Below are 25,742 nucleotides of genomic sequence, written 5' to 3'. Positions count from 1 at the left end.
GTTTCTAAGCTTTTTTCGCCGCCCATAGGGCCCCTTTCCATAGATAAAAATGCAACTCTGACCTTCACCAAGGTGGAACCACTGCTTTAAATTATTACAACTACTTCATACGCTTCTGTAGCAACATGTGTAGACAAGCAAAACCAGGTAAAAGACACTGGAGAGCTCAGCAATGGGCTGCGTTTCCTCGTCTTTTTTTGCTGCTCCCTTAAGTGTGCAGCCACAAATCACAACTCTGATTATCCCCTGTGCCAGAGTTCTTACAGGTTGGAATTCTATATATAGGCTTTATTTTTTATTTCATTTAAAAAATAAAATAAAGCAAAACAAATAATCAACAAATGATATATCCTCGGTATATTTTAAATCTAATGTCAGTTTTGTTCATTTTTCAATCTCACAAAATCAATTCAGTTAGTTTTCTTTTTTTCAGAAGTGTAACTTTAATATATATTTTCATTAATTCAAAATGTTTTTTTATACAACGTTTTAGTTTTTAGTTTAGTTTTTGTTACCTGTAACAAACTTGCTCTGTGCATTCTCCAGGGTCCATCTGGTCTCCACAGATCAAACAGAAGTGTGCTGGTTAAACCATATGTGTAAACACATCTTGTTTAATGCTTGCTGAGACTATAGGTTAAAATCTAATCCACAGCAGTTTGACTGGATTGGGCGACCTTAAAATGTGTCGGTTAAGGTTAAAAAAAGATGTTATATAGCTATTTACAAAAACGTTTTTTTCCAAGAAGCATTGGGCCAGTCATAAAATACCCACAACTGTAATTCCAATTGATCCAAATGAACTCATTTACCCTCTCTAAAGCAACAAGACAGACATTATTAGGCAATTCACATCAATGTTTGACAGACAACTTGCCTCATCCATGATTTTAATGGTGAATAAAGGTGAATGCGAAGATCAAAGTGGCTGCAGAGCAAGGGAGCAAACATAGCAGTTGGTGACTTCCATATGTTTTAAAATAATGATTTTCATCAAAGTATAAAAAAACAACAAAATACCCCATCATATATTGAAATTATATCATTTTGTCTCACTAGTTTTAAGCCTCTCGAAATGAGTGGCTAGGTTTAAAATGGTTTTAAGTTTTTTGGATAACCCACCGATCATTGTCCAAAACACTACACTGGAACCTTCAACATGAAAATGTGTTAGTTTGTTAACTTGCAGAGGAGGAACTGCAACGAGAAAATTATAATCTTATAGACAACAGTGTTCTTTCCTCAGGAGCTGTACAGTTCCCTCCATTCATGGATAAAAATGATCTTGGTCTTTGTATCACACTTGATACCTTTTTAGTTAAATTAAAATACTGCTATATTTTCTGGAGTATGATAAGGACATAAGTAACACAACAACTGAAAACCTCAAACTTAAGAAAACATGTTGCCATAGTGGCCCGACATCCTATTCCGTTATAACACAAAGGACTTTACTGAATAAAAACGTGACGGGGAGAGAAAAACCTGTGCAGACATGCCCTGAAATATGCCTCCGGTTCTTTTACATATTCTTTAATTCTAAATAACCGTTGAATGGAAAATACCCACAAGTGGGAAAAGCCCCGCCCAAGCATAATTTCTGATGTAATTTTTTTTTAATCAGGCCTCCTTGAGTCGCATACACCCTACAAGAAGGCCTGCCTAAGAAGAATTGAGCTACTCCTCAGCCTATCCATCTCCAATCTGTTGTATAAAGTGTACTAGTGTACTCTAAAAATGTCTTGAGCCACCCCTCCTCTTAAAATACTTTCCTGCGAAACTGTTGCAGAGACTTGTTGAAAATTGCAAAGATACATGCAAAAACAGTACATAAGGTCATAGAGCTTAACAGACTTTGTACAGTTCTGACAAGCATGAAAGTCAATATTGGGAATGATCACCTTAGGCACACTTTCCTGCAAAAGTAGTCCGCAGGAATAGTTCTATAGGCATCTTGAGGGGCATTAAAAGATCTTCTTTGGTTGTGGGCTTATTCTGTTCTCTGTCAATATCTCATGATCTCATGCTGCTTCAATAATTGAGGGCTTTGGGGAGGCTAATAGAACATAGAAATCAGATTTGGGAAGAAGACGACAAAACAAATATGTATGTACTATTTCTTAAGGTGTCATAGTGTGTGTTTTTCTATCCAGATATACTTTTAGTGCCCTGACAGTCATTTTGACAAGCTCCCTAACACCATTTCTGAAATGCACCTCAAAACCACGACAGAACTTCCACGATGTAATACAGATGACTGTACACGCTCACTGCTGTATCTCTCTAATGACCTCCTGTGTACATGTTTACAATGACTACTGACAGGGACTAGAAAGAGAGAGAATATTTCTCCTATATTGGCTTCCCTTCATTGGCTTCCTGTCAAATCCAGAATTGAATTCAAAATCCTGCTACTTACATACAAGGTCTTAAATAATCAGGCCCCATCTTATCTTAATGACCTTGTAGTACCATTTCACCCTATTAGAGCACTTCGCTCTCGCACTGCAGGCCTACTTGTTGTTCCTAGAGTATTTTAAAGTAGAATGGGAGGCAGAGCCTTCAGTTTTCTTCTGTGGAACCAGCTTCCAGTTTGGATTCGGGAGACAGACACTATTTCTACTTTTAAGCTTAGGCTTAAAACTTTCCTTTTTGCTAAAGTATAGTTAGAGCTGGATCAGGTGACCGTGAATCCTCCCTTAGTTATGCTACAATAGGTGTAGGCTGCTGGGGGATTCCCATGATGCATGTATTTCTTCTTCAGTCACCTTTGTTACGAACTTGTATGTCCGTGTGTTTGTTTGTGCAGGTGCTGTGTTTTTGTCTATGTTAATTTAGCTGTGCCAGGGCCCTGTTCCGATTGGTGCGTGGACTTACTGCCCCGGCGTGATTGGATCCAGCTGGAGGACCCGCCCAATAAAAGGAGGCTGGAGTGCTACAGCGGGAGAGGTCCTCGCATTTCTCCTCATCACCCAGCAGTAGTCCTGTGGTAGCCGCTGGCTGCAGTATACGTGCGAAAATTGTGGAAGTGGAGTGGGTAGGGGTGAGCTGCCGTTTATTTTGATCACCCGTTTTCTCCTGTTTTTGAGTTGGTTAAGGAGGTCAGACTCTGTCTTTATTTTTGACTTTATTTTGGTGAGGTCAGGGGTGCGGGATTTGTGTAGGTTTGTTTTGTTTATTGTTTTGGCCTTGGCTCACCCTGAAGTGTTGACACTCCCGTTTTGGTTCTCTTTATTCACCTTGTAAATAAATCACTTCACATCTAACGGATTTGTTGCGTGTGACTGCTTGGGTCTTGGGGAGGGAAGCGAGTGCCTCGCTCATGTTATGGCCTGGCCCTAGACGGGTCGTAACACCTTTCTCACTCGCTATGTATTAACAGACCTCTCTGCATTGAATCATACTTGTTATTAACCTCTGTCTCTCTCCCACAGCATGTCTTTTATCCTGTTTTCCTTCTCTCACCCCAACTGGTCACGGCAGATGGCCGCCCCTCACTGGGCCAAAGTACTTGTTTAAAGGGGGTCATATGATTGCTGGGTTTTTCTCTCTATGTATTATTGTAGGTTCTACCCTACAATATAAAGTGTATTCTTCACTCTATAATAAATGTTGCCACTGATTTTCAGTTACTGGTCATTGGATTGGTTCTTATAGTGCTTTTCCTCTTGAGCACTCAAAGCATTTTACACACCACGGCTCACTCACACAACCACCACAATCATATAGTTGGTTGAGTTTAATTTATAATCACCTCTGTCAATCCTTGATATTTATTATTCACCTTTGTCAGTCCTTGATCCTTGATAATTTAATATTAAGTGATTTGTATATATTGTGCTATTTCTTAAATCTGTAACATATTGTATTGTTTCTGTTACTGTACTGGAGCAACTGCACCCACATAATTTCCTTAGGGATTAATAAAGTATGCTAATTCTGATTCTGATTGATAAGAATGGCTTCTTGACAGCCGCTCTTCCGCTGAGAACATTTTTGATGAGACTTGATAAAAACTGAAGGGCCAGATGCGTCTCTCAGGTCTTATGTCAGGCATTTGCTTGATATTTTCCTATTCATGAAGACATGACTTTTAGACAGATTTTTGCTGCCAATAGTTTTTTTTAGGCCTGGTTTTTCTTTTGTCCTCTCCTCACCCAGTTTCCTCAGATTTTCTAAGGACACAGCGCACGGCATGGTGAGACATGCCAAATGTTTTGCCAATAGCTCTTTGGCTATCATTGTATTGGTGCAAAAATAGTATTTCATTTTTTGTCGTTAGTACTATTGTATTGTGCTATCACTGGCATTTTTCAAATACACGAACAAATCGTGAATTTTTGTGACAGGCTACTAGTAACAAAGTGCCCAAAGATACATTCCTGTGAAAATGGTACTGGACTAAAATGATTTTAAATAATTCAATATCCAAAGAAAAACTTTGAAAGACCTGCAGAAAGTTTGGAGAACTATTGCTCAAGACCACTTTAAAAAATTTGAAAAAAATGTCTGGCTCCTTGGATGCAAATCTAAAGAAATGAAGGGTGGCTCAAGATCTTAGTCTTAAATGCAGCTGCTGTTTATGCTGGTGAAATTAACAATGAATTATGGGCCTGTTAGACTTCTTTTAATCCACTGTGAGCTAGAGACCTCTAGTGTTTAGAGTGGAAAATGTACCAAATTGGTAGCAAACTAAACTAAGCTGGTTCAACAAATGTGTGAACTTTTATTTCTCTGTTATTTATTCCATCTTTCTTAAAAATCAAGTACATCACGTAAAAGTTACAAAGGTCAGTATTCATCATGAAAGGGGTACTCCGGATGATCACTCCACCTGAGTTTTAAAAAAAAGTGTTTACTACCATTAATATCGAGGATTTGGTTCATGCATTATACAACAAAAAAATGTTTAGATATTTGTCCGTCAAAGCTTGTACTTACATCAGCAACTCAACAAACCGAATATTTTTGTTCAGTGCTTCAATGGCTTTCATTTCTTCCTCAGTCAGTGAAAAATCAAATATCTGAAAAAAATAATTTGCTTCTGTTTAAATTCATCCATTCATTATTTCATTCATTCAACTGTTTAACCCTTACATACTGTATATATTTCATGTCTTTGCATTATGATATGCCAGGATTCCTAAGTGTCTACAACAAAGTCTGAACTACAGATCTATTTAGAGTGTATAAATAGTCTAGCTGACATTAATGGAGGATTAATTTTTAATTAATGTTTCAAAGAGCAGGGAGAAAAATAAATATTATGCACAATCTCGTGCTCTGATTTACTTTAGACATGAAAATAATAGCGATAACGATTTCATGAGATTTTATTAAAGGTGAAAATGGCAAAACCATTCTGGAACTGGTTGGATTTATTGCATAACCATGTATAATCACTACAAACATTAAAGGCTGTCCTCATGTCTTTGTGAATTCAATATTATTTTAAACTTAGAGTAAAAAACTTGCTTATTGCAAAATAGTCTGAGCATTCAAAGCATTGCCTGTGCAGCATTTGCACGTTTCTTACATTTACTGAAATGGCAGATCAGGTGACTTTATAATCTTATGACCTCTAATTCCTCTTTTGATCCCTGTTTCGATCTCTTTTTAATTTCACTTAGCTCAGACAAAATGGGTCCTAATTAGTTTATTGTTCGATTATTTTCTTACATAATGCTTACTTTTGTTTACAGGTGCAAAGCACAAGCACCAGTCAGTGTAGGCTAATAATATAATTACACTTATAACTAAACTTGTTGCAAAACCTACGGATATTTGTGTTTGGTGGATTATTTGTTTGTTGTAACAATGCTTCTTGGCAATAAATCTCACACTGTTGCAAGGCCTGTTTATTTCCCCTTGAATGTGCCACATGTGTAAGGAAAATGCATTTGGGGCTTAAACAGCAGAGTTGAGGATGTGGGCTGCGCATCAGCCTACAAAAACTTGTAGCACCTGCTCAAAAGTATAACATTTTAAAATAGTTTTAATTTTGGGTCATTTTAGGGAACATCATCAAATTTCAGGCCAGAAAGGTGGCATTTTGGGTATATTTACTGTTCTCCAATGTCAAAATGGTCAAATATAACCAAAAATGCATGTAAGAGTTAAAACCGGGCAGCAATGGTACCATAACTTTGACTTTACGTGCACATAGAGTTAAAAATGTTGGTACAGTACCTGGAAGTTATGTTTGATCCGCTCAGGGTTGAAGCTCTTTGGGATCACTACAACTCCTCTCTGTATGTTGAAGCGCAGGGCCACCTGGGCACTACTTTTGTTGTATTTTTTCCCAATGGATACAAGCACCTCATCGTCCAGCAGAGGAGGACATTTCAAATTCACCCTATAAAAGAGACACAGTTAAATACACACCATGTCATTTACCAAATGAATTCTGCTTAGGGTCACGTTGAGGGTTTGGTAACAACAATAATTTGTTTTTATTTTTGCAGTCTCACATTAATGCAGTAACAGGGGGGATAAAATCACAATGACCTCACACCAGCCTACATAAGTGTATATATTTTCAAACCTACCAAGATGCATCTCTGGAGGAGCCAATTGGGCAATAGCCAACAATCACGATGTCATTGTGACGACAGTACTCCAGAAGTTTTGGTTGTGTGAAATATGGGTGGCATTCGACCTAAAGGTAAATAAGAAGAAGGGAAAAAGATGACAGGGCTCAGTCTTACAAGTAGGAAGGAAACTGGATGGGAATCAAAAGTAAAATCTATTCCATTTAATCTAGATTAATGAAAGAAAATGTATTTCAGCATAGTGTTTGACTATTTTTTGGCAGAGAGTCTATTTTAGAAATGCCTTCATATTAAAAACCCAGAATACCAATGTATGCCGTACAGTACTTTTTTACTTTGTAAACTACCCTCATTGAGATGTCATTAGGGGTCAGGAAACAAACTGGGATCACCTGGTTGGATACGGGTTTGTGTTTGAGACCAGGTTTATTCAGAAGCAGCTCCAGCTGCCTGCGATTGAAGTTGGAGACTCCCAGGGACTTAACCAGTCCAGCATCTTTGCAAGCCTCTAAAGCCTGACAGAAGAAAATATTAATATCTTATCAAAGATTGATAGTAGTAATCTTTACAGGCTAACTGAGATAGCCAAGAAAAATACAAGACACAAGGAAAAAAAACTGTTTATGACACTGTCCTTGAGAGTAATGTGCTGCAGAAAAAAACACTCTGACCAGTATTAACATGTAAGAACACTTGAATAAGATAAAACAATGCCTACCTAATATTTTATTAGATGCATGCAGTACAAATGCAAGTACAAAAGTCGTGAGCCATCTCCCTTTTAAAGAAATATTTTGCAAAATGGAAAATAGGTGCAGACTAACCAAAATATAAAATTATACATATAACAAAATAGAGTTTTTAGAATTCTAACAAGCTTGAAAGTTTATTAGACATGCCCAATTTTATTCTTTAACACAGTCTGCAACTCCTTTAAGTAGTCTTCAAGAATAGTTCTCCAGGCTGCTAGAAGGATATTCAAAGCTCTTCTTTCAGTGTTGACTGCATTTTGTTCCATTCTGTCAAGATGATCCAACACTGCTTCAATAACATTGTGATCTGGGGTCACGGAAGGCCAATCAATGAGTGATAACCATTCGGTTCTACATTCCACTTTTTGACAGAATCACCGACACCACTGGCCGAAATGCAGAAATGAAAACCACCCAATGACTTAAGAATAATAGCTTGGAGAACTGGTTCTCAAGACCTCTTAAACATCACATGGAAGTCTGGCTCCTAAAATCAAAGTATAAAGAACTTAGAGGTGGCTCAAGAGCTCAATCGTTAGATTTCATTTGTAGTGACGGCTTTATGATGTCGCTACAAAGGTTGTGTTAAGTTCTGCTCGTTGATTTTAATATTTTCTGCCTATGATAACATAACTACATGAAGAATGAAATCCTTGATGTGCTGATCGGGATTCATTCATTCAAGCCCTGCAATGAAGTCATGCTTAGCTTGACATGTGGAGGAAAAGCATATTCTCATGCAAGCTGCTAATACAAATGTAAAAAAGTATTTCAATTTACATAACAAAACAACAGATTTTTAATTTCATAGTGATATTATATTAGAGATGAGCAGTAGACATGCAAAGACTTTACATAGTATGACCATTGTTTTAATAGAGCTCACCTCCCATGTTGCACAGAGATCTGTGTGGTGGTAGATGTAGTTTCCATCTTGGTCCTTTGGATAAAAGGCCTTTCCAGGCTAAAATATATGCATAATTAAATACTTTGCATTAAAAGTGGTTATTTAAGCATATAATTTATAGTGACCTAAGGTGACACAATGTGTTCATGGTCAAAACGCTTAAACAAAGAAACATACTGATTCCAGGTACCCAATCTTAACCAAACACCTGTCTACATAATCTTATCTGATTCTAATGTGTGTAATGTGGCAATGGCCAGATTTGAAGTATTTGCTATGCAGCTCTTGTGTTTGAACCCCTATTATCTAATTTTGCATAAATAATTAAAAATACTTTGCTGTAAAAATTAGTAAAATTATTTTTTAGAAACCTTGAAGGCCATTGGAAGCTCAATGATGTAGAGATCCACATAGTCCAGTTTTAAGGCTTTCAATGTCTTCTCTAAGGCTGGTCTCACCAACTCTGGTGGATGGAAGGTATTCCAGAGCTGAGAAAAATAACATTGCTAAATTTAAAAAACAATTTAAACAACCTGAACATCCAGGCAACAGACCATTGCAATAACATGATTAATTCTTATAGGTTTATAGGAATGAAAGTTGATTAAACAAAAGCTAACAAATATTACCTTTCCGCAGTAAAAGATGTCCTCTCTTCTAACGGTTCCATCAGCTATCTTCTCCCTAATGGCTTGACCCACTTCATGCTCGTTGAAATATACCAACGCCCCATCAAAGTGCCTGTAGCCCACATCTATGGCCAGCTTGACACAGTCCAATGCAGTGCCTCTGGGTGTCTTTAAAAAAAAATCACAGAAAATATACATTTTATTTGATTTTTTTTAAGCTACAGCCACAGTGTGTACTTCTCAGTGAAACTCAAATCACTAAAGGTAAACAAGCCTCGCATAAACGGGGAATCAAACACAGCACTCTAAATCTAGAAATAGAGAGACTACGTGATATTTTCCTCACCGTTTGAGGGTCCCCATAGGTGCCCAGTCCCAGGAGTGGAATACTGTTACCATTACTCAAAGGGATTCTGTGGCTTTCCGCTGTTAGATTCATGTTTGTGTCCAAAATGTGGACAATTGAACTGCAGCGCACTTCTCTCAAGGCTAACCCATAGATTGGCCATGAACCTTGAACCATGAAGACATTATCTTCCACTCAATTGCACAAGTGACTTTGATCTGAACCAGAGCAGTGTGTCCATTTTTAAAACAGTTCTTCACCAGCTTTTCAGAATGCCATTTAACTTGAGAACAAAACACTCTTATAATCATAATCAAATGTGAATATGACACCAGCACTTTGTGAGTATCTTTTCAGCAAACAGTGTTACAACGTTACAAAAAAATGTCCATAGGCCTGGCTGAAGCCTGAAGCCAACAAAACCTAATACATTTGAATTTCACACAGCCTATCATGAAGTGCCATAAATAAATAACGTCACCAGAAGCATAACACAGTATTACTGTACTGAACTGAACCCTGTGTAAAGTTTCAGAATAACAAGAATCAGGCAAACTCTTGCTGCTCAGTGGACTTTGTCCTCCTGATAGCACAGCACACGCAGCCAGTGGCTCTCATATCAAGATTTTGACCCCGCCCCACTCTTACCTCAACGAGCGCGTGCGCTCTAATTTGACCAACAACATCTGGGGCACACGAGCATGCGACACAGGTACCCTTTTTTTTCTTTAGTGCTTCCTGTTTGCTGCAACAGTCCAAAAATTATTTTCCCCAAAATATCACACGTAGACAATAATACCCTCGACGCTTACAAATGCTGAACTGATAGAGAGCGCGCGGAGGACAACGCAGGTACGAAGTAGGCGCTCTCTTCGGCTAGAGAGCAATGACATATAGCCTACGCTTCAGACTACCCTCCCTGTACGTGCCGTTGAATCAGAGTAAACTAGACTTGGAGAACAGAAACTGTTTCCGATGGATGCGATGGAAAAACAGGAGTCGGAACATACTGCTGTCCTGTCAGTCGAGAACGAAGCAGAGAGCACGCGAGAGGAGCGGTCCGGTGCACTCGACCAACATGACCTGGACACGTGCCCCGTTTGTCATCTAAGCTTCCATAGCAAGGAGCCCAAACTTCTGCCGTGCCTGCACACTTTCTGCGAGAGGTGCTTGCCTTTACCGTCGAGGAATCTGGACGTGACGGAACCGTCCGTCTCCCAGAGCGACGACGGCGCGACCAAACCACGTGAGTCACTTTGTTTACAAACACAGATCAAGGACCGATTAATGGCTGTCAACCTTTTCTACAACCAGAGCAGCTGCACGCACAACTGCATACATTTTACAAATGCTTGTAGCTACCTCTAACCATAATCACCCAAATGTCTAAATGTCATAAAAAATATAATCTGATGGTAAATAATACCAGAAATGTACAGTTTTACTGATTTACACCAACACCTATGCTCCTGCTTGATTCCAGTAAACGTGATCCGCTGTCCGGTGTGCAGGCAGGAATGTATGGCGGCAGATGTGGTGGATAATATGTTCGTGAAGGAGTCATTCGAGGCTCCCAGCAGCACGGTGGAGAGAGCAGTCCAGGTTGGTAACAAATGAATTAATATCAATTTGGGGACAGGCTGGGTTTTTGAGGGTAATTATCAAAATATAACTACGTAAGTTTTACTTGTATTTTTTATTTGTCATTGGCCATGCAGAAAAAAACATTGCTCTTGTAAGAACCAGAATAAGGCACTAGATGATTTCCATTTGCAGTGATTTAATGGGCAGGTGCACACTATATTAAAGGAGATATCTGTAAAAACAAAGCTACCTTGTCTTCTGTTGGTTTGTAGCTCTGAAATCTGGGCAGCAGAAGCAATGCTTGTCAGTAGAAACTTCACTGATATCAACTTAGCAGATAAGGGTCATCATTGCATTCCCTTGATTGAACAAGAAATGGTAAAACATGTGCCGAGCCATCATCTCCACGTCATGTTTCCAAATATTTATTAACTTTTGATGCTTGACTCCTCTTTCTATAGCTCTGTATGACCTGCAATGACAACACAGAAGCTGCTGGGTTTTGTGTTGAGTGTGTGGAGTACTTGTGTACCACCTGTGTGGAGGCCCACCAAAGAGTCAAATTCACCAAAGACCATATGATCAGACAGAAGTCAGAAGTATCACAAGGTACTCAAACCTACCTGCTCATTTAGCTGTTTTAAAAAAATTAAATGCCTGTGCTGACGTATCATGTGATTCTTGCTACCGCAATATTTTAATGGGCAAAATGATAAGTATACATCAGTATGCACTGCATGCTTTTTATACTGTAAGAATTAGTTTAAAAATAACTATGGTGAGCCTTTTGCTGTTTTCCAGACGTTTGTGTTGTGTCGAATCAGAGGCCGATGTTCTGTCATATCCACAAACAAGAGCCACTGAAACTCTTTTGTGAGACATGTGACCTGCTTACCTGTCGGGACTGCCAACTCACCAAGCATAAAGACCACAGGTACCGCATTGTTTCAGTAATATTGATTGACAGAAGTGGGAATCACCAGGCACCCCTCGAAATGATATCACAATACATTATTATTGCAATTTTTTTTCACCACTGTTCATGGATTGATTTGATTGATACTGTGATCTCTCCATGTGATGCATTTGAGGCGGAGAAAAAAATTCACTGAGAGATTAAGTTACACCCCCACCCCCCAGTTCATTATGCATATTATGCATATTAACCTGTCTGTATTAACTCACTAATGTTTTTGAATTAGTTATCAGTTCCTTGAAGATGCTTATAAAAACCACAAAGAGCACATGGAGCATATGACTCATCAGTTACAGGAGAAAAAGAAACTGATAGAAGAGGTATCAGACTCCATAAATAGTGGGTATGTATTTCATTTTTCCTTAAAGATGTCTAGTTAAAAAAAAGTCACTTCTTCCATATTAATAAATGTATATTTTGTTCTTAGTCACACTTTAAATGTATGTTTTTCAGACTTCTTCTGGTGGAACAGAACCGTACTTCTGTATGTGATGAAATAAAGAAATCTGTCAGCAGTTTAATCCTCGCGATAAACAAAAAGGGCAAAATTCTACTTGATCAACTTGAGGTATGACAAAGACGATTACATGCAGCAAAACAATACTGTGTAGTAAAACTATCATGGACTAGTTTTACTCTGTAGTCCTGTAGCTTGCTGTGGAGTTGTTTCCAGAAGAATGTTATTTGTATGGTGAGTTTCGTGTGGCCTCGAGGCTCAGAGTTCCGCCACTCAAGCTGCTTTAACACTGCACTCCTCTTTTTCGTTTTCTTTTTTTGCAGGCTGTTACAAAAGATCACGAGAGTCTCTTGCGTAAACAACAGGAAGACATTGGCTATCTCTCCCAACACCTGGATCATGTCATCGACTTCATCAAATGGGCCACAGCCAAGAATGGGGGCACGGCCCTCTTGTACTGTAAACGTTTGGTGAGGCCTCTTTAATCAATTAACCATAAAGCAGTATCTTGTCACAGTCTTGTTTTCCTGATCTCAGATTGTCTTTAAGCCTAGTATGTCTCGGATGTGATGAAGCGCAAGCATATGGCTTTTGCAGCATGCATGTTCCTCCTCTGAAAATGACTGATAACATTCCTTCTGTTTGCAGATTCTGTTTCAGATCGAAAACCTCCTTCAGGCAAAATGCAGTGCTTCATTCGTACCGCAGAGCACCATACGCTTCCAGTGCCGAGCCTCTTACTGGGCCTCAAATGTTGATTTGGGTAAGAGATTAACAAATGATGTGATCCACAGCCCTGAGAATGAATGGATTATTTGTTTTCTGCTCCAGTAAACTTGTATACCTTGAAATTTTATTTCAATTTTACTTAATAATTTTAGGGGCATTCTTCCATAAGATTGTATCTGTGGTGGTGATCTAAGTGAGACTTGCACAGTATTAATAAACAGGCATGAGGAGAGTCAGATGGTCACGGGGAGTTAGCTGAAGGCCAGTAAAACTTGGATGACAAATCCTATTATTTATTAATGCATTTGCACTTCTCTCTCACACAATGTCAGTTTTACTCTGACTGTTTTGAACTACCTTCATTTTTACTGTTAATTGTTTGTTTTTTTATCACTGTTGTAAATATATAAATTCCTGGACTATCTCACACTATAAGCCTCCTTACTAGGCACCTGTGGCATTTTATTTAATTGTGTTGTTTACATGGTATGTACTGTACTGTTTTTACTCTTCATCATGCTGCTGTAACACACAAATTTCCCTTGTGGGATCAATAACGTATCTATCTATCTAAATGAAGGATTCATTGAGAGCAGAGCTCAGCATTAAATGAAAATCCTTGTCTAGCTGTTTATTAGGGGTGCAACGATATTCGTATCGATATTGAACCGTTCAATACAGTGCTTTCGGTTCGGTACGCATATGTATCGAACAATACAACATTTGTAATTTATTTTATCAACTTTCCTTCTGACGATGCTGTCTGTGTGGAGCGCTCAGTGAATCTGCGTTCGACTACTCCGCCTAGGCTGCACTGTCGAGCGCAGATCCACTGAGCGCTCCACACAGACAGCATAGTCAGAAGGAAGAGCGCAGGGCAAGCTAGCGAGACAGAAGTTAAGCTCTCCTTGCAACATGGCAAATTGAACCTCCCCCACCCTCATTCAGATCTGGCGTTTGGAATTATTTTGGTTTTCATGTGACGTATGACCCTGAAGGTAAGCGCGTCATGGACTAAAGTAAAACAGTATGCTGGATGTGCCACGCAATGCTCAATTACATGGGTGGGAGCTAGTGTGTTAGCGCAGTTAGCTCGTTAACGTGTTGGCCATCTAGCCCCACGCAGGATAGCTCGTTAACGGAGATTTGCCGTGTTGTGGCGTTAACGTCATTTCAACGAGATTAACGCTGACAGCACTAGTGGGAACACAACGAATATGACTGCACATTTACGCCGACATCATCCTAGTGCAAAGACAAGTGGAAGCAGACAAAAACAACAAGCATGCATGCTACAAACTTTACCCGAGTCATTTAGACAGCCGTTAGCACATGATTCTCCTTATGGAGACCTGATATGTTTAATATTGTGGCGAGCTCAGACAATGAGGAGACGGAGGTATCGTTTGGTCTTGCTTCCCGTGAGCTAGCCAGGGAGCACAGCCGTTTATTGACATCTGCAGAAGAACACTGCCGCTAGCTAACTGCTCAGCGCGGCAACCGCACAGCAACAACAACAACAACACACAGGGCGCCCTCTGACCCCGGAAGGACACACCGTCGCAGCGAGAGGGCGTCACCCGTCACTATGGCAACATAAACAAAACATAACTGTACAAACAGAACCCCGAACAGCCCTGACCCGCTATAATATGCTGCTGAGAATATAGCCCAGAAGAAGCGTATAGTATAGCTTTTATTTTGGAAAGAGCCATTTCTCTGTAATAAACTCTCTTTTCCAAAGATGAGTGTTTCCTCAATCAGATTATTTATTTTTTTAAATTACTTTTGTTTCAGCAACATTAAATTTAAAAACTGTACTTTTGAGTTAAAATATATATTTATAATTTTAATAAATGACAAATTAAAAAGGCATGAACATTTTTTTGTATCGAAAAAAATATCGAACCGTGACACCAAAGTATCGAACCGAACCGAACCGTGAATTTTGTGTATCGTTGCACCCCTACTGTTTATATTCATCTGAGGCTGACAATCATAATGAAATGCAACATTTGTCTAATTTAGTCAACAGAAGTGTCTGAGGAAAGCAGAATTTCCATAACTGTAAACTGGATACATAGCATTTTGAAATATAAAAACAAGAAAACTAATACGATCACATGTGGATTTTTCACAGTTTATACAGTAACTGATTAAATGGAACAAATTAATTGAAATTGTTATCTTTTGTTGCTTATATCCAATTGTAACCCAAGTTAGCATAATTTTACTTACTAACTGCCTCGAGTTTTACATATATCTCCCTACAGTTCTCTGGAATTTTCTTTCTGTACTGTATATATTTCATCACTCCCTGTTATGCTCATCCTGTCTCTGTGTGTATGTCCTCTCAGGCACTTTAATGGTGGAGAGTGTACCAGGCCACCAGCTGGGTGGTTTTCATCATGAGCACACCCACAGTGGGCAGAGTTCCTCAGGCTCACCCCACAGCATTGCCCTGGGAGCTCCCCATAGCACTCTGGCTCAGCTCCAGATGCAGGTGGACAAGCTAAACCCCCAAGCTCATTGGCAGCCCCAACCACCTCCTCCCCCCTGCACATGGCACCAAAGCATCCAACTACAGCAAACTGTCCCAGGGCCCCTACAGAGAGGCTCTCCCTCCCACAGTTTGCCTCCCCAACCAGACCACAGGTTTACGAGGCCTCTGCCCAACCATGTTAGCTCAACTAGGAGCATACTTTCTCCCCAGGTTACTGTGCGTTTCTTTGTGTGAGTGTGGATGTGTGCTTGCCTAAGTTTGACTGACAAGCCTTCTTAACAAGCACAGACAGCAGATGGCATTGTCCTAAATAGAGCTGACAGCTTTCACATCCTGAGCAATTTATGTCTTTCCTTGTCAGGAAGGATTTTAGTTTTGGATGAACTTATAGCTCAAAAATAAAGTAAATCAAATAAATCTGCATGACAAACAGCAAGCCAGCATGTAACAGAGGACAAAGGGGAAACTTCTTGAGTAAGGCTTGATAATATCTTCTTATTCAAGTTGTTTAGTCTGCTTCACTGGATGTTTGGGTTTCAATTCTGCAGCAGGACAATACTGGCATGTAAAGTGCAGACATTTGTTTTCTACTGATGTGAACAAGTTGTTAAAGCTGCACAGGAAACTAGTAGTAAAGGAGCAGCAGTCTTCTGCAGACAAATCTGGAAAGCTGATTGAGACTTTTCAAAGCATACTGTGGTCACATTGCATTGGGTTTTTAGATTGCGGCATAATGGTGGGGCCTTTTTTATCACATGCAGTAAAATGATTGTGGCATGCTCTCCCTTTTTCTGTATTGTCTCCATTCATCATAGTATCAGCAGAGAAGGACAGGAAGTGGCTCCACCTACCAAACCAAGCCCATGGATGGATTTTTCTCCACACCTTTCTATGCACAAATAACTCCGCCACCCCTCAGTGGTAGTGTCAGTTTACCTCATTCACAACAGAGGGTAAGCAACTTCCTGTATTGACTGAAGGCATTGTCATGGTATAATATCTGCTTTTAAGTAATTGATTTGCAATGGTGTGTTTAGACTGAGCCCACATATATGACCAGGAGAAATGATTCAACTGGTCCAATGTATACAGTGAAACCAAACTATCCTCAGGGAGCAGAAACTTCCTTGTCAAGCAGAAATGGTATGTTTGCAATTATTTTTGCATATTGTTTTTTTTGCAGTTTTTTTTTAGCATAGAGAATATGTGTAATGTTGTATTTTTTATAATGGACAAATGCATTGTAAACTTTTCTGAAGCACCAAGACATCAAAGTTCAGTGGTGTACACTCCAGTATCCCAGAAAAAAACAAGGTAGGGGGGAGCAGTATGCGCACTTTTGCAAGTATACAAGCACAGATTATCTCTTTGTTCTGTTATGGCACTATTAACTCTGTGCTATGGGTCTCTTAAGTGAATTTATCTTTGATTGATTTTTGCTTTGTTCCCAAGCAGCATTTTTTGGAAAGCCCCAGAAATACACCAGGCTAGTGGAGCAGTGGGATCTGCTGCAAAGAAGAGACAACGATCATCTCCAAGGCCTATAATTGTCATCAAAGATGAGCCAGATGATGAAAGTAGTTATGTAAGAAGGGAATGATTTATTTCAAATACTGTATAGATTTTGTATTGTTGCTAGTTGCTTTTATCTGTAACTTCACAAGTCACAAGTCAGTGTATTCCTACTGCTGTTCCCAAGCCCGGATAAGCAGTGAGGGTTGTATAAAGAAGGGTAAATCTTGGCCAGTTCAACCATGCATATCTTAAAGAATGAGATTTCCATATTAGATCGGCATTAACAACAACTGCCTTTGGTCTTGTTGGCCAATAGGGTCCCTTTGAAAACTGTGCTACTGTAAGCTGAAGACAATGAAAGAAAGTTCAAGTTCAAGTTCAAAGTTTATTTGCCACATGCAGTGGCAGGTTGCCCTGCAGTGGAATGAACCCGCCCCCCGACCTTACACATACAACACGGACATCACATGGGGATACAAGTCAGAGAATGGTTGCATTACAGAAAAAACACTGAAATGTACACTACAATGGGAAAGGTACAAGAGGAAAAAAAGAGACCTCTACTCATGCTGGGCTACAGGAGGACAGCATGAGAACAGGAAACAAAAAAAACTCCTCTGCACAGAAAAGCACATACAGTAAATGTCCACAGTACAACATTATAGAGCACGTGACCAGCAAGAGGGTTGGGTAGGGGATAAGGAGTAATCCTAGGCAACACAGCAGTCATCCTGCCACCGCACCGACTCTCCAGCGCGGGCCCAGACCCGCCTCGTGTTCCCAGGAGGCAACAAGCATCAAAGGCATTGGAAGGGGAAGGGAAATGTGTGCATGGGATGGGAAGTCATCACACAGTCGTTATCAGGGAGTTTTTGTTCGGCTCCAGCCCCAGCTGGCGCCATGGTGTCCGCATGTTGATGTTGTCAATTTTCTTTTTATGCGAGCAGCTCAGACACTGGTCTCTCAATCTCCCATCCATAATTCTCTTTTAGGTTTTAGAGAACGACAGTGAGAGACTGTTCGAGGGAAAGTAATACACACGAGACAAGACAAGGACAAGAGGCTAAGCAGGGAAGATAAGGGGAAGGAGGAGAGGAAAAAAGTGCAACCGCCTTCGCCGAGAGCCAAGAGAGAGAGAAGAACAGGGAAAGGCGTGTTAGGAGGCAGTGAGAAAGAAGGAAAGACAGGAGTTTGAGAGGTGAGAGTAGGGACTTTAAATGTAGGTACTATGACTGATAAAGGGAGCAGATTGGATGCCATGATGGAGAGAAGTAGGGTAGATTTATTTTTTGGGGCAGGAAACCTGGTAGAAGGCAAGCAAGGCTAAGACCATTGGAGGTGGATTCTACCATGGTATCGAAGAGAAATTGAGTAATCTTGAAGGAAAAGATTAGTATTGTTGAGGTGAAGGTGGTATTACACAGAATTATGAGTATGAAGCTGGAAAAGGGGTCACCTTGAATGTTGCCAGTGCATATGTCTCACAGGTTGGATGTCAGAACAGAAAGGGGAATTCTGGAATGAGGTGGATGAAGTGTTTAGACTGTGTCCCCAGGAGGGAGAGAGTAGTGATTGAAGCAGACTTCAGTGCACTTGTACTGTACTGGTGCTTACTGATCGTCACCTCTCTTTCCCATAACTTCATGGTATGTCTCATCACCTTTATCCCTCTATAGTTACTACAGATCTACACATCATGCTTATTCTTGAACAGCAATATCAGTACACTTCTCCATTCCTCAGGCATCCTGCCACTTTCCAAGATTGTGTTAAACAATCTGGCTAAAAGTGATTAAAAAGATGATTGTGATTGTTTAGCATCTTAAGGTGGATGTTGTTATGATTTGGAGCTGCATAAATGAATTAAATATTATGAATGACTGGCAAATGAAAACCAACGTTTCCCTTTAAACGTCCATATTTGATCAGTACATCAACAAATCAGGTGTCCACCTATAAAATGGGCTTAGTCAGTGTTTCTCAAAGAGGAACACAGGATTATATATATACACAGGGGACTAGTTAACTCAGCAAGCAGCAGGAAGTAGAAGAACACAGGTAAAAGTAATGAGCAATATGTGAAAACAATTTGGGCAAGGATGGCAATCACAGAGGGAGGAAGAACAGAAAGTAGGAGGAAGCACAACAGATAGCTCACCTTCAAAGTAAAACAGGAAATAACCAGAAGACAAAGAGTCTTCTTGTCTCATAGACAAGAAGACTCAAACTAGACACAAACTAGACATGATATCAAAGACTGGAAAAGGCAGTGATGCATAAATCGTATTTAATAATACATACATAAATAATTGTATAGTATTGTATTGTCTTGTACATAAGACTTTTATTTTATTTTATTATTTTTTCCCCTTTTCTCCCTTTAGATTTTTTGTGTACACTGAGGGCCATGGGAGCATTGCAGTTTCAAATTCCTGTGTATAACTGTACATATGGTCTTTGACTTTGACAAATACAAGACGGTGGAAGGAATAGACAGGGAAATGCTATGTAAACTAAAGCTACTACTACTACTATCAATAATAATAATAACAACAATAATAATAATAATAATGCAGTAATAACCAATCATGAAAACTTTCAGCGCCATGATAAATCTGTAAAATGTTGGTTATGTTATTTTCAGTTCTTGTTTTCTTGTTTTTAGGTACATCCCAAACAAAGAGCCAGCCTCCCCGACAGCACAGATGACCAATCCCAAATAAATTCCCAAGGTGAAGATGTCCAGACTTGTATACATAGCACAGACAACAAACCCTGTTGCTCTTCACACGCTCCAAGTGAGCCACTGGGCCAGAGTAAGACTGGACCTCCAACTCATATCAGTTCAGTGGGGGAACAGCAGCAGGTAGAGCAAAATAAAACCCAACTGGAAGACTCTAATGAGGCCTCGTGTGCTGTGTGTCAGACTACAGGACAGCTGTTGTGCTGCCAAAAATGTCATAAAGCTTTTCATCTGACGTGCCACATTCCAGCTCTCCTCAAATCTCCAAGGTCAGCTCCATCAAACTTTATTTATTACTGGTCTTGGATGAAAATGTCACAGCTCATATGTTTTCATTTTAATAGCAATTCAATCACTTGTTTTCTTTGTGGAATTAAAAGCACGTCAGAACAAATCCACTTTTGGCAAGTTGATTTTTACATCTTGGAGGTGTGAGATTTACATCTGACTGCAGCATTATGCACTTGTTGATGTGAGTTACTGCTTACTGGCTGTTGTTTTCAGTCTGTAAATGGTCTCTTTTTCAGCAGGGAATGGTTTTGCACTTTCTGTTGTGACCTGTTAATGCCTGAGATGGAGTATGTCTGCAAACCTGAAGCCAAAACGATAAAGAAGGAGACGGATTTTGAAGGAGCATTTTCCCCTGTGGACAAACGAGTCAGTGCTTTTTAAAAAAAAAAAGATTTACTACCATTTATGTAATTATAATAATGATAATACTACAATAGCCAAATGACTTGAATGCCAAGTAATTCAAATTAAGTTCAGAATTCAGCATAATCTGATAAGTCATGTATTTTCCAAATTTACAGCCGTTTTGTAAAACACCAGTAAGCAGCATCTTTTTTAAAAAACAAATCCACTCATTCATTAACAGAGAATCACCAGTTATCATTATGACTACATTATATAAGATATAAACCGTAAATACAGCTGCGTTCTCTGCAATAAGATAGATCATCCCATCTTACCTCAGTTTGATCCACCAGTTATGTTGTCTTAATATAGGCCGAATGTCTGAATGTTCAAATTTGGTCTTTTCATTCTCACATTCAGCACATTTCAGATAACTTTACATTTATAGAAATACTCGTCTCGGTTTATGTGGGGATGTTACTTGTTTATAGTGTGTAGGAGGCAGAAAACTTGTTAGTTTATACGACATTACTTTAATTTGTAACCAGCGCTTATGTTCCTAAATGTACGATTTTAAATCATGGGTACAAACACCAATAAAAAATAGTAATTGTAAGTAGTAAAATAGTGCAGCTCATCTGCTTTTCCCTGAACAGGAGTGTCAGTCAATTGGGAAATGAACCATCAAGTTTTTTCATGTCTTTCTTCTCTTGCCCAGCCAGTTGTAGCGGATGGTCACCCCTCCCTGAGCCTGGTTCAGCTGGGGTTTCTTCCTGTTAAAAGGGAGTTTTTCCTTCCCACTGTCACCAAAGTGCTTGCTCACAGTGGGTCATATGATTGTTGGGATTTTCTATTATTGTAGGGTCTACCTTACAATATAAAGCATCTTGAAGCGTGTTATGATTTGTGCTGTATAAATAAAATTGAAATAGCTTGGGTTAGAAGGGAGTTCCTTGTCTAATTTTGTGTTTGTTATCTTAACAAGAAAAGTTCTGTTTTTAAAAAAAAAATAACATGCATAAAGCAAATGTTTGATGGAAAAAGTAAATGTGTAGTCATCCTGTACGTGATAGCTGTTAGGTTAGCTAATATTCTCATCTGCTTCTGCAGTGCACTGCCTTCTCCTACGTGCAACCAAGACTTGTGCTGTCACACTAGGGTCTTGTCTGCTGGCTCAGTCTTCAGCTACGCAGTTCATTTTCCCAGGAGATTTCACCTGCACTTCCAAGTACAACACTGCCAGAACAGGCGTTGGAGGCAGGGAGTAGAAATAAAGACGTCATTCACCCTGTTACAAATCAGTTTACCATCAAAAGGATTTCAAGGCTGTTATTTTTATGGTAAAACATTTACATTGCTTTAAAACAGTGGTTTGTTAAACTTAGTATCTGAAGGGCTAGATGCCTGACATTGCATCATGCATTTAATAACTGATAACAACTGGTAAGAGTGCAAGGGCTGACACAAAGCAGAACGGTGTTGAGAGATCCTGAGAGACAACTCTTACCAGTTTAATATTCTGCTTGACACACCACAGATGGGAGAAATGTGTTTGGTTGTTCTGACATGTATTAATTCAGGCTTATTTTTTGTGTTGCAGAAGTGTGAGAGGCTGTTGCTGTACTTGTTTTGCAGTGAGCTCAACTCAGTCTTTCAAAAGTCTGCATCTCTCTTGGTGAGTCTGAACGTAAGACTGACTATAGTGGAAAAATTAACAGGATTACTGTCAGATGGAGTTACTGTAACTGTAATTTTAATTGTATGTAATGCACCATATTTATCAGTGATGACAGAAATTAGAAATCAGAGGCAGAGCAGCTTTACTGTAAATAAACCGTAAGTTCATTGCAGGCCCAGAACTTGCAGTGTTTGATAATTGGACTTGAGGGGTCAGTGTGATTCTGGTGGTTTGGCTTGAAATAGCTGTTTATTTGAACTTTTACATGGCAAAACAGGGTAAAACTCCATAGTCCCATGTGCATGCTGTTTACATGTCGATGGACACCACAGATTTGAAAAAACTAAAATGACAATAATGTGTTATTGTTCTGTTATCATTTCCTTTCTAAATACTACAGGTACATGCTGATGACAGTCTGACTATAAAGGGACCAGTGAGTTTTTCCACAGTGAAAAACCGTCTAGAGGCTGAGCAGAGTATGTGCTATCAAAACCCCGCAGAGTTTGTATTAGACATCAGGCTCATCTTTGGAAACTGTGTGGCCTGCTGTGAGGTACCATAGACAAATATTCTGCAACAATAACTATTATTCAGTTCTTGACACCTGTTATTAAAACTGTTTCATCCTTTTCGTTTTATCTTCCTTCAGTGCCAGAGTAACACTGAACTTGCCGTGACATGTAGGAGATTTAAAGAACTCTTTGAAGATTATCTGAAGCTCATCTACCCTGATCAGACCTTTCCAGAAATCAAACCAGAGATGTTTCAGACTGCTTCACCCGATTGTCAAGATTCTCAACTCCAGTCTCTTGACAATATATTCCCACTTGCAAAACGCCAACGCACATATTCAGATTCCCAGGATGCACCAAGCTGTCACAGTGGAGAAGAGGGTATTGGATTAAAGCTCCAATTTTCCTAAACAATTGGATATGTGCCAGATGGCACAAAGAATGTGTGGTGTGTACTGTTTTATTAAAAAATATTGCCTTCAAGTTACCAAATACATTTTAGTTTTAATGATTAAATGGTATTGCATGACAAGAATTATCAATTCAGACATCAAATGGTACTTTTTTGTGTTCAAATCAGAATTAAAGCTAGTAGGTTTTGCAGTATTTCTACTTCTGACTGAAACCTGACATTTTAGTTGTTCTTTTGTTACTACTCCTGTAATCAAATGACAGTAATCACAAACTCTCAGGTTTCTATTGTTAAAATGTGTTTCAAGGCCCCTCACAGCCAGAACATCGTGAAGGAAAATGCAGTTTTATTTACCATCTTTTAATGTATATTCTGGCTTCTTTATATTATATATTCTGGTGACGCTGCCCATGTAACAATATGTGTGATTATATCCGTCAGGGGCATAATGTTGACGTAAAAAGCTTTCTTATAAACATAAGGCATGGAGAATGGTTTTCTCATCACCAGAGGTCAAAACATTTACGCATACACCTTCCTGCATTCAGGTCAACTTGCATAACTGAACAAGTATAGTAACTGTTATTCCTTATATACTGAGTAGCAGCTCCAGCTAAGGTTTAATGTTCTACGCCTTTTTTGCTCGGTAGCTCCATGTTAATAGAGTTTAATGTTGTTCTACAAACTCCTTTGTGTCCCACGGGGCAGATTTCAGTCTGCCTTTGATGTGTTTGTGACCCTCTGCAGATTGACATAGACGTGGCAAGACCAGCTTTAAGGAGCTTCAAAGGAGCTGCGCTACACCCCCAACAACAAGATTAACACTGTTTGAATGCGACCTTGGCCACTCCAATTTCCTTCACCTATTAGCTTGCAAGTCAGCTCATGCTGCGTTTACTTGTTAAAACCCAAATGTAGATTTGAGGTGGAGTGAAGGAATGAGGCTTAGTTGTTTTTGGTGGACTGAAAGGCATGGGAAGTTGCCCTCTGACTGTTCTCCAGCCAGCTGGACTGGAAGCATGGCAGGGTCCTGGCTTTCATGTTGGACATTCTTCATTCCTTTTATGGCATATTATCTCTTATTAGATAAGATTAGGATTGGTCAGCACTAAAGACTTGCCCTTTGTTGTGATAATTCTAAGAAGGGGTTGCTACGTCTTCAGCTGATAGAGGACTCCAGGAACTACATATGCTTTACTATAGTAGTACTACAGTCTTAACCCAAAGGTACAGCACACAGAGCACCCCCCCCCCTTTCCTTTTTTTTGTTTTGCATATTTGTTACATGTTTCAGATCATCAAACACATTTTAACAATAGATGAAAATAACCAGAGTAAAAACCAAATCCTTATCAGGGTTGTGGGGGGGGGGGGTTGCTGCTGGGGGGCGCTGGAGCCTTTCCTAATTGCCATAGGGCAAGAGGTGGGGGTACACCCTGAACAGGTCAACAGTCTGACAGAGACAGAAAACCATTCATACTCACATTCACACCTATGGGCAATTTGGAATCACCAATTAACCCAAACTCACTAACTGCATGTCTTTGGCGAGGAGGAGGAAGGCGGAGTACCCAGAGACAACCCATGCAAACATGGGGAGAACATGCAAACTCCACACTGAAAGGCCAGATGGTGGAGTTAAACTCATGTCCTTGAGTGAAGCAACAGTGGTAACTATGAGAAAGAAAAAAAAATGCAATTTTGAAATAATAAGTAACTTTATTAAGGTAAAAAAAAATCTATCCAAACATACCTGACTGTGTGAAAAAGTAATTGCCTTTGTTATTGTGGTAACCCCCCTAGATCCTTGGCTCATAGAGGTCTCCAAGAACTACATATGCACTGCTAGTAGAGGCTTAACCCACAGGTTGAGAACACAAAGTCCTGCGTCGTGGACGTTTCTGTTTCTGTGAGAAAGTAACACAAAGAAATCAGGAAGGGGCCAAATACTTTTTGATAACACCGTTTAGGATTTATAGCAACTTTTTTTCCTGTCTTGCTGATACTAGACTTTGCTTATTTTGCCAAATGATTTGGCAATCCATTACAAAAGCCACCCCACCGTGTCTGCTTTTACTTGTGGCAAGGTCTAATTGCTGTACTGTAGTGTCCAAGTGCAGGTTGATTCAAAAATATTTCCCATTTTCCATGCAGGTGAAGTGAAAAAGGAGGAAATAAAAAAGAGACAAAACCTTTCTGTGATGGATTACCTGCTCAAACAATTTCCCCCGAAGCTTGTTTATAATATAAAGCCCATTTTCAAAAATATTATATTAGAAATATTGCAATTTGATACATATACTGAGAAAGGAAGCTGTGGATTTTCATCCTAACAACTTACCCCAGTTACCCACCTCTGTAAAACTGGTGTGGTATAGTGAAATGAAAGAGAACTGCCAAGAATGTGCAATTTGTTTATTCTATTAAATGAGCTACAACATTCAAAACACCAGTGTGCTGTATTAAAATGTACTTTTACAGAGAGATTGTCAGAGTACTAGCAGAAAATACACACTGTAGTGAACGGAAGCACAAAGAGATCAAGACACGGATCATCAAGCACTACACATTTAAAAGGGCAGTTATCCTTTTATGACAGTCATATACCTGTGGCCTTTTTTATACGCCTGTGGTGTCCTTATATCAAGCCCTTGGTGGTGTTTCTTGTTGGTTAGACTGGTGGTGGTGGAGCCATATGGCTTTGATTAGAAGATCATTTAATCTCTCTCTGTCACAATGCCCAGAGCCAGTAGACTGATTGAATTTGCAGAGGGTCTTAGTTGGTACAAAATGTTTATAAAGCACTATA

General features: G+C 39.5%; 2 protein-coding genes across 9 annotated transcripts; one reads left to right on the top strand and one right to left on the bottom strand.

Moving 5' to 3' along the window:
• Positions 1–1,173: 1,173 nt before the first annotated feature.
• LOC146570019 (aldo-keto reductase family 1 member D1-like) lies at positions 1,174–9,949 on the bottom strand. The gene is made up of 10 exons (XM_085282779.1): positions 9,186–9,949; positions 8,840–9,007; positions 8,582–8,698; positions 8,190–8,267; positions 6,944–7,066; positions 6,549–6,658; positions 6,190–6,355; positions 4,942–5,024; positions 3,357–4,834; positions 1,174–2,768 (listed from the first exon to the last, which is right to left on the bottom strand). The coding sequence occupies exons 1-9, from the start codon at positions 9,360–9,362 to the stop codon at positions 4,792–4,794; spliced, it is 1,065 nt and encodes a 354-aa protein (XP_085138905.1). The 5' UTR covers positions 9,363–9,949; the 3' UTR covers positions 1,174–2,768; positions 3,357–4,791.
• On the top strand, positions 9,852–25,348 carry LOC146570018 (transcription intermediary factor 1-alpha-like). 8 transcript variants are annotated; one of them, XM_085282771.1, is made up of 19 exons: positions 9,852–10,431; positions 10,669–10,787; positions 11,231–11,378; positions 11,571–11,703; positions 11,972–12,088; positions 12,199–12,313; positions 12,526–12,672; positions 12,851–12,965; positions 15,289–15,644; positions 16,250–16,387; positions 16,472–16,577; positions 16,694–16,748; positions 16,887–17,019; positions 19,615–19,961; positions 20,220–20,349; positions 21,929–22,003; positions 22,407–22,562; positions 22,659–22,969; positions 23,681–25,348. In XM_085282771.1, the coding sequence occupies exons 1-18, from the start codon at positions 10,161–10,163 to the stop codon at positions 22,929–22,931; spliced, it is 2,934 nt and encodes a 977-aa protein (XP_085138897.1). In that variant the 5' UTR covers positions 9,852–10,160; the 3' UTR covers positions 22,932–22,969; positions 23,681–25,348. The 8 variants fall into 8 exon arrangements, 6 of the variants coding, with proteins under 6 accessions (XP_085138897.1, XP_085138898.1, XP_085138899.1 ...); XR_014893418.1 differs by lacking the exons at positions 22,659–22,969; positions 23,681–25,348 and adding an exon at positions 21,487–21,668 and having other exon boundaries at positions 22,407–22,469; XM_085282772.1 differs by having other exon boundaries at positions 16,890–17,019; positions 22,659–25,348.
• The last annotated feature ends 394 nt before the right edge of the window (positions 25,349–25,742 follow it).

The sequence above is a fragment of the Mchenga conophoros genome, linkage group LG7 (genome assembly GCF_057382185.1).
Source record: "Mchenga conophoros isolate Kocher_MC1m ecotype Shallow Benthic linkage group LG7, M_conophoros_male_GT1.1, whole genome shotgun sequence".
NCBI classification, from domain to species: Eukaryota; Metazoa; Chordata; class Actinopteri; order Cichliformes; family Cichlidae; genus Mchenga; species Mchenga conophoros.
The sequence above is the reverse complement of the archived record's forward strand: the minus strand, read 5'-3'. Positions and strand labels throughout refer to the sequence as shown.

Excerpts from the sequence above, each read along its gene's own strand:
- LOC146570019 (XM_085282779.1), bottom strand. The coding sequence starts at position 9,362 with ATGGTTCAAGGTTCATGGCCAATCTATGGGTTAGCCTTGAGAGAAGTG. Across the intron at positions 9,008-9,185 it reads CCTATGGGGACCCTCAAACG|ACACCCAGAGGCACTGCATT; the intron begins GTGAGGAAAATA and ends TTTTTTTTAAAG. Across the intron at positions 8,268-8,581 it reads AGCTTCCAATGGCCTTCAAG|CCTGGAAAGGCCTTTTATCC; the intron begins GTTTCTAAAAAA and ends CATATATTTTAG.
- LOC146570018 (XM_085282771.1), top strand. The coding sequence starts at position 10,161 with ATGGATGCGATGGAAAAACAGGAGTCGGAACATACTGCTGTCCTGTCA. Across the intron at positions 16,578-16,693 it reads TTCCTTGTCAAGCAGAAATG|CACCAAGACATCAAAGTTCA; the intron begins GTATGTTTGCAA and ends ACTTTTCTGAAG. Across the intron at positions 17,020-19,614 it reads CAGATGATGAAAGTAGTTAT|GTACATCCCAAACAAAGAGC; the intron begins GTAAGAAGGGAA and ends TCTTGTTTTTAG.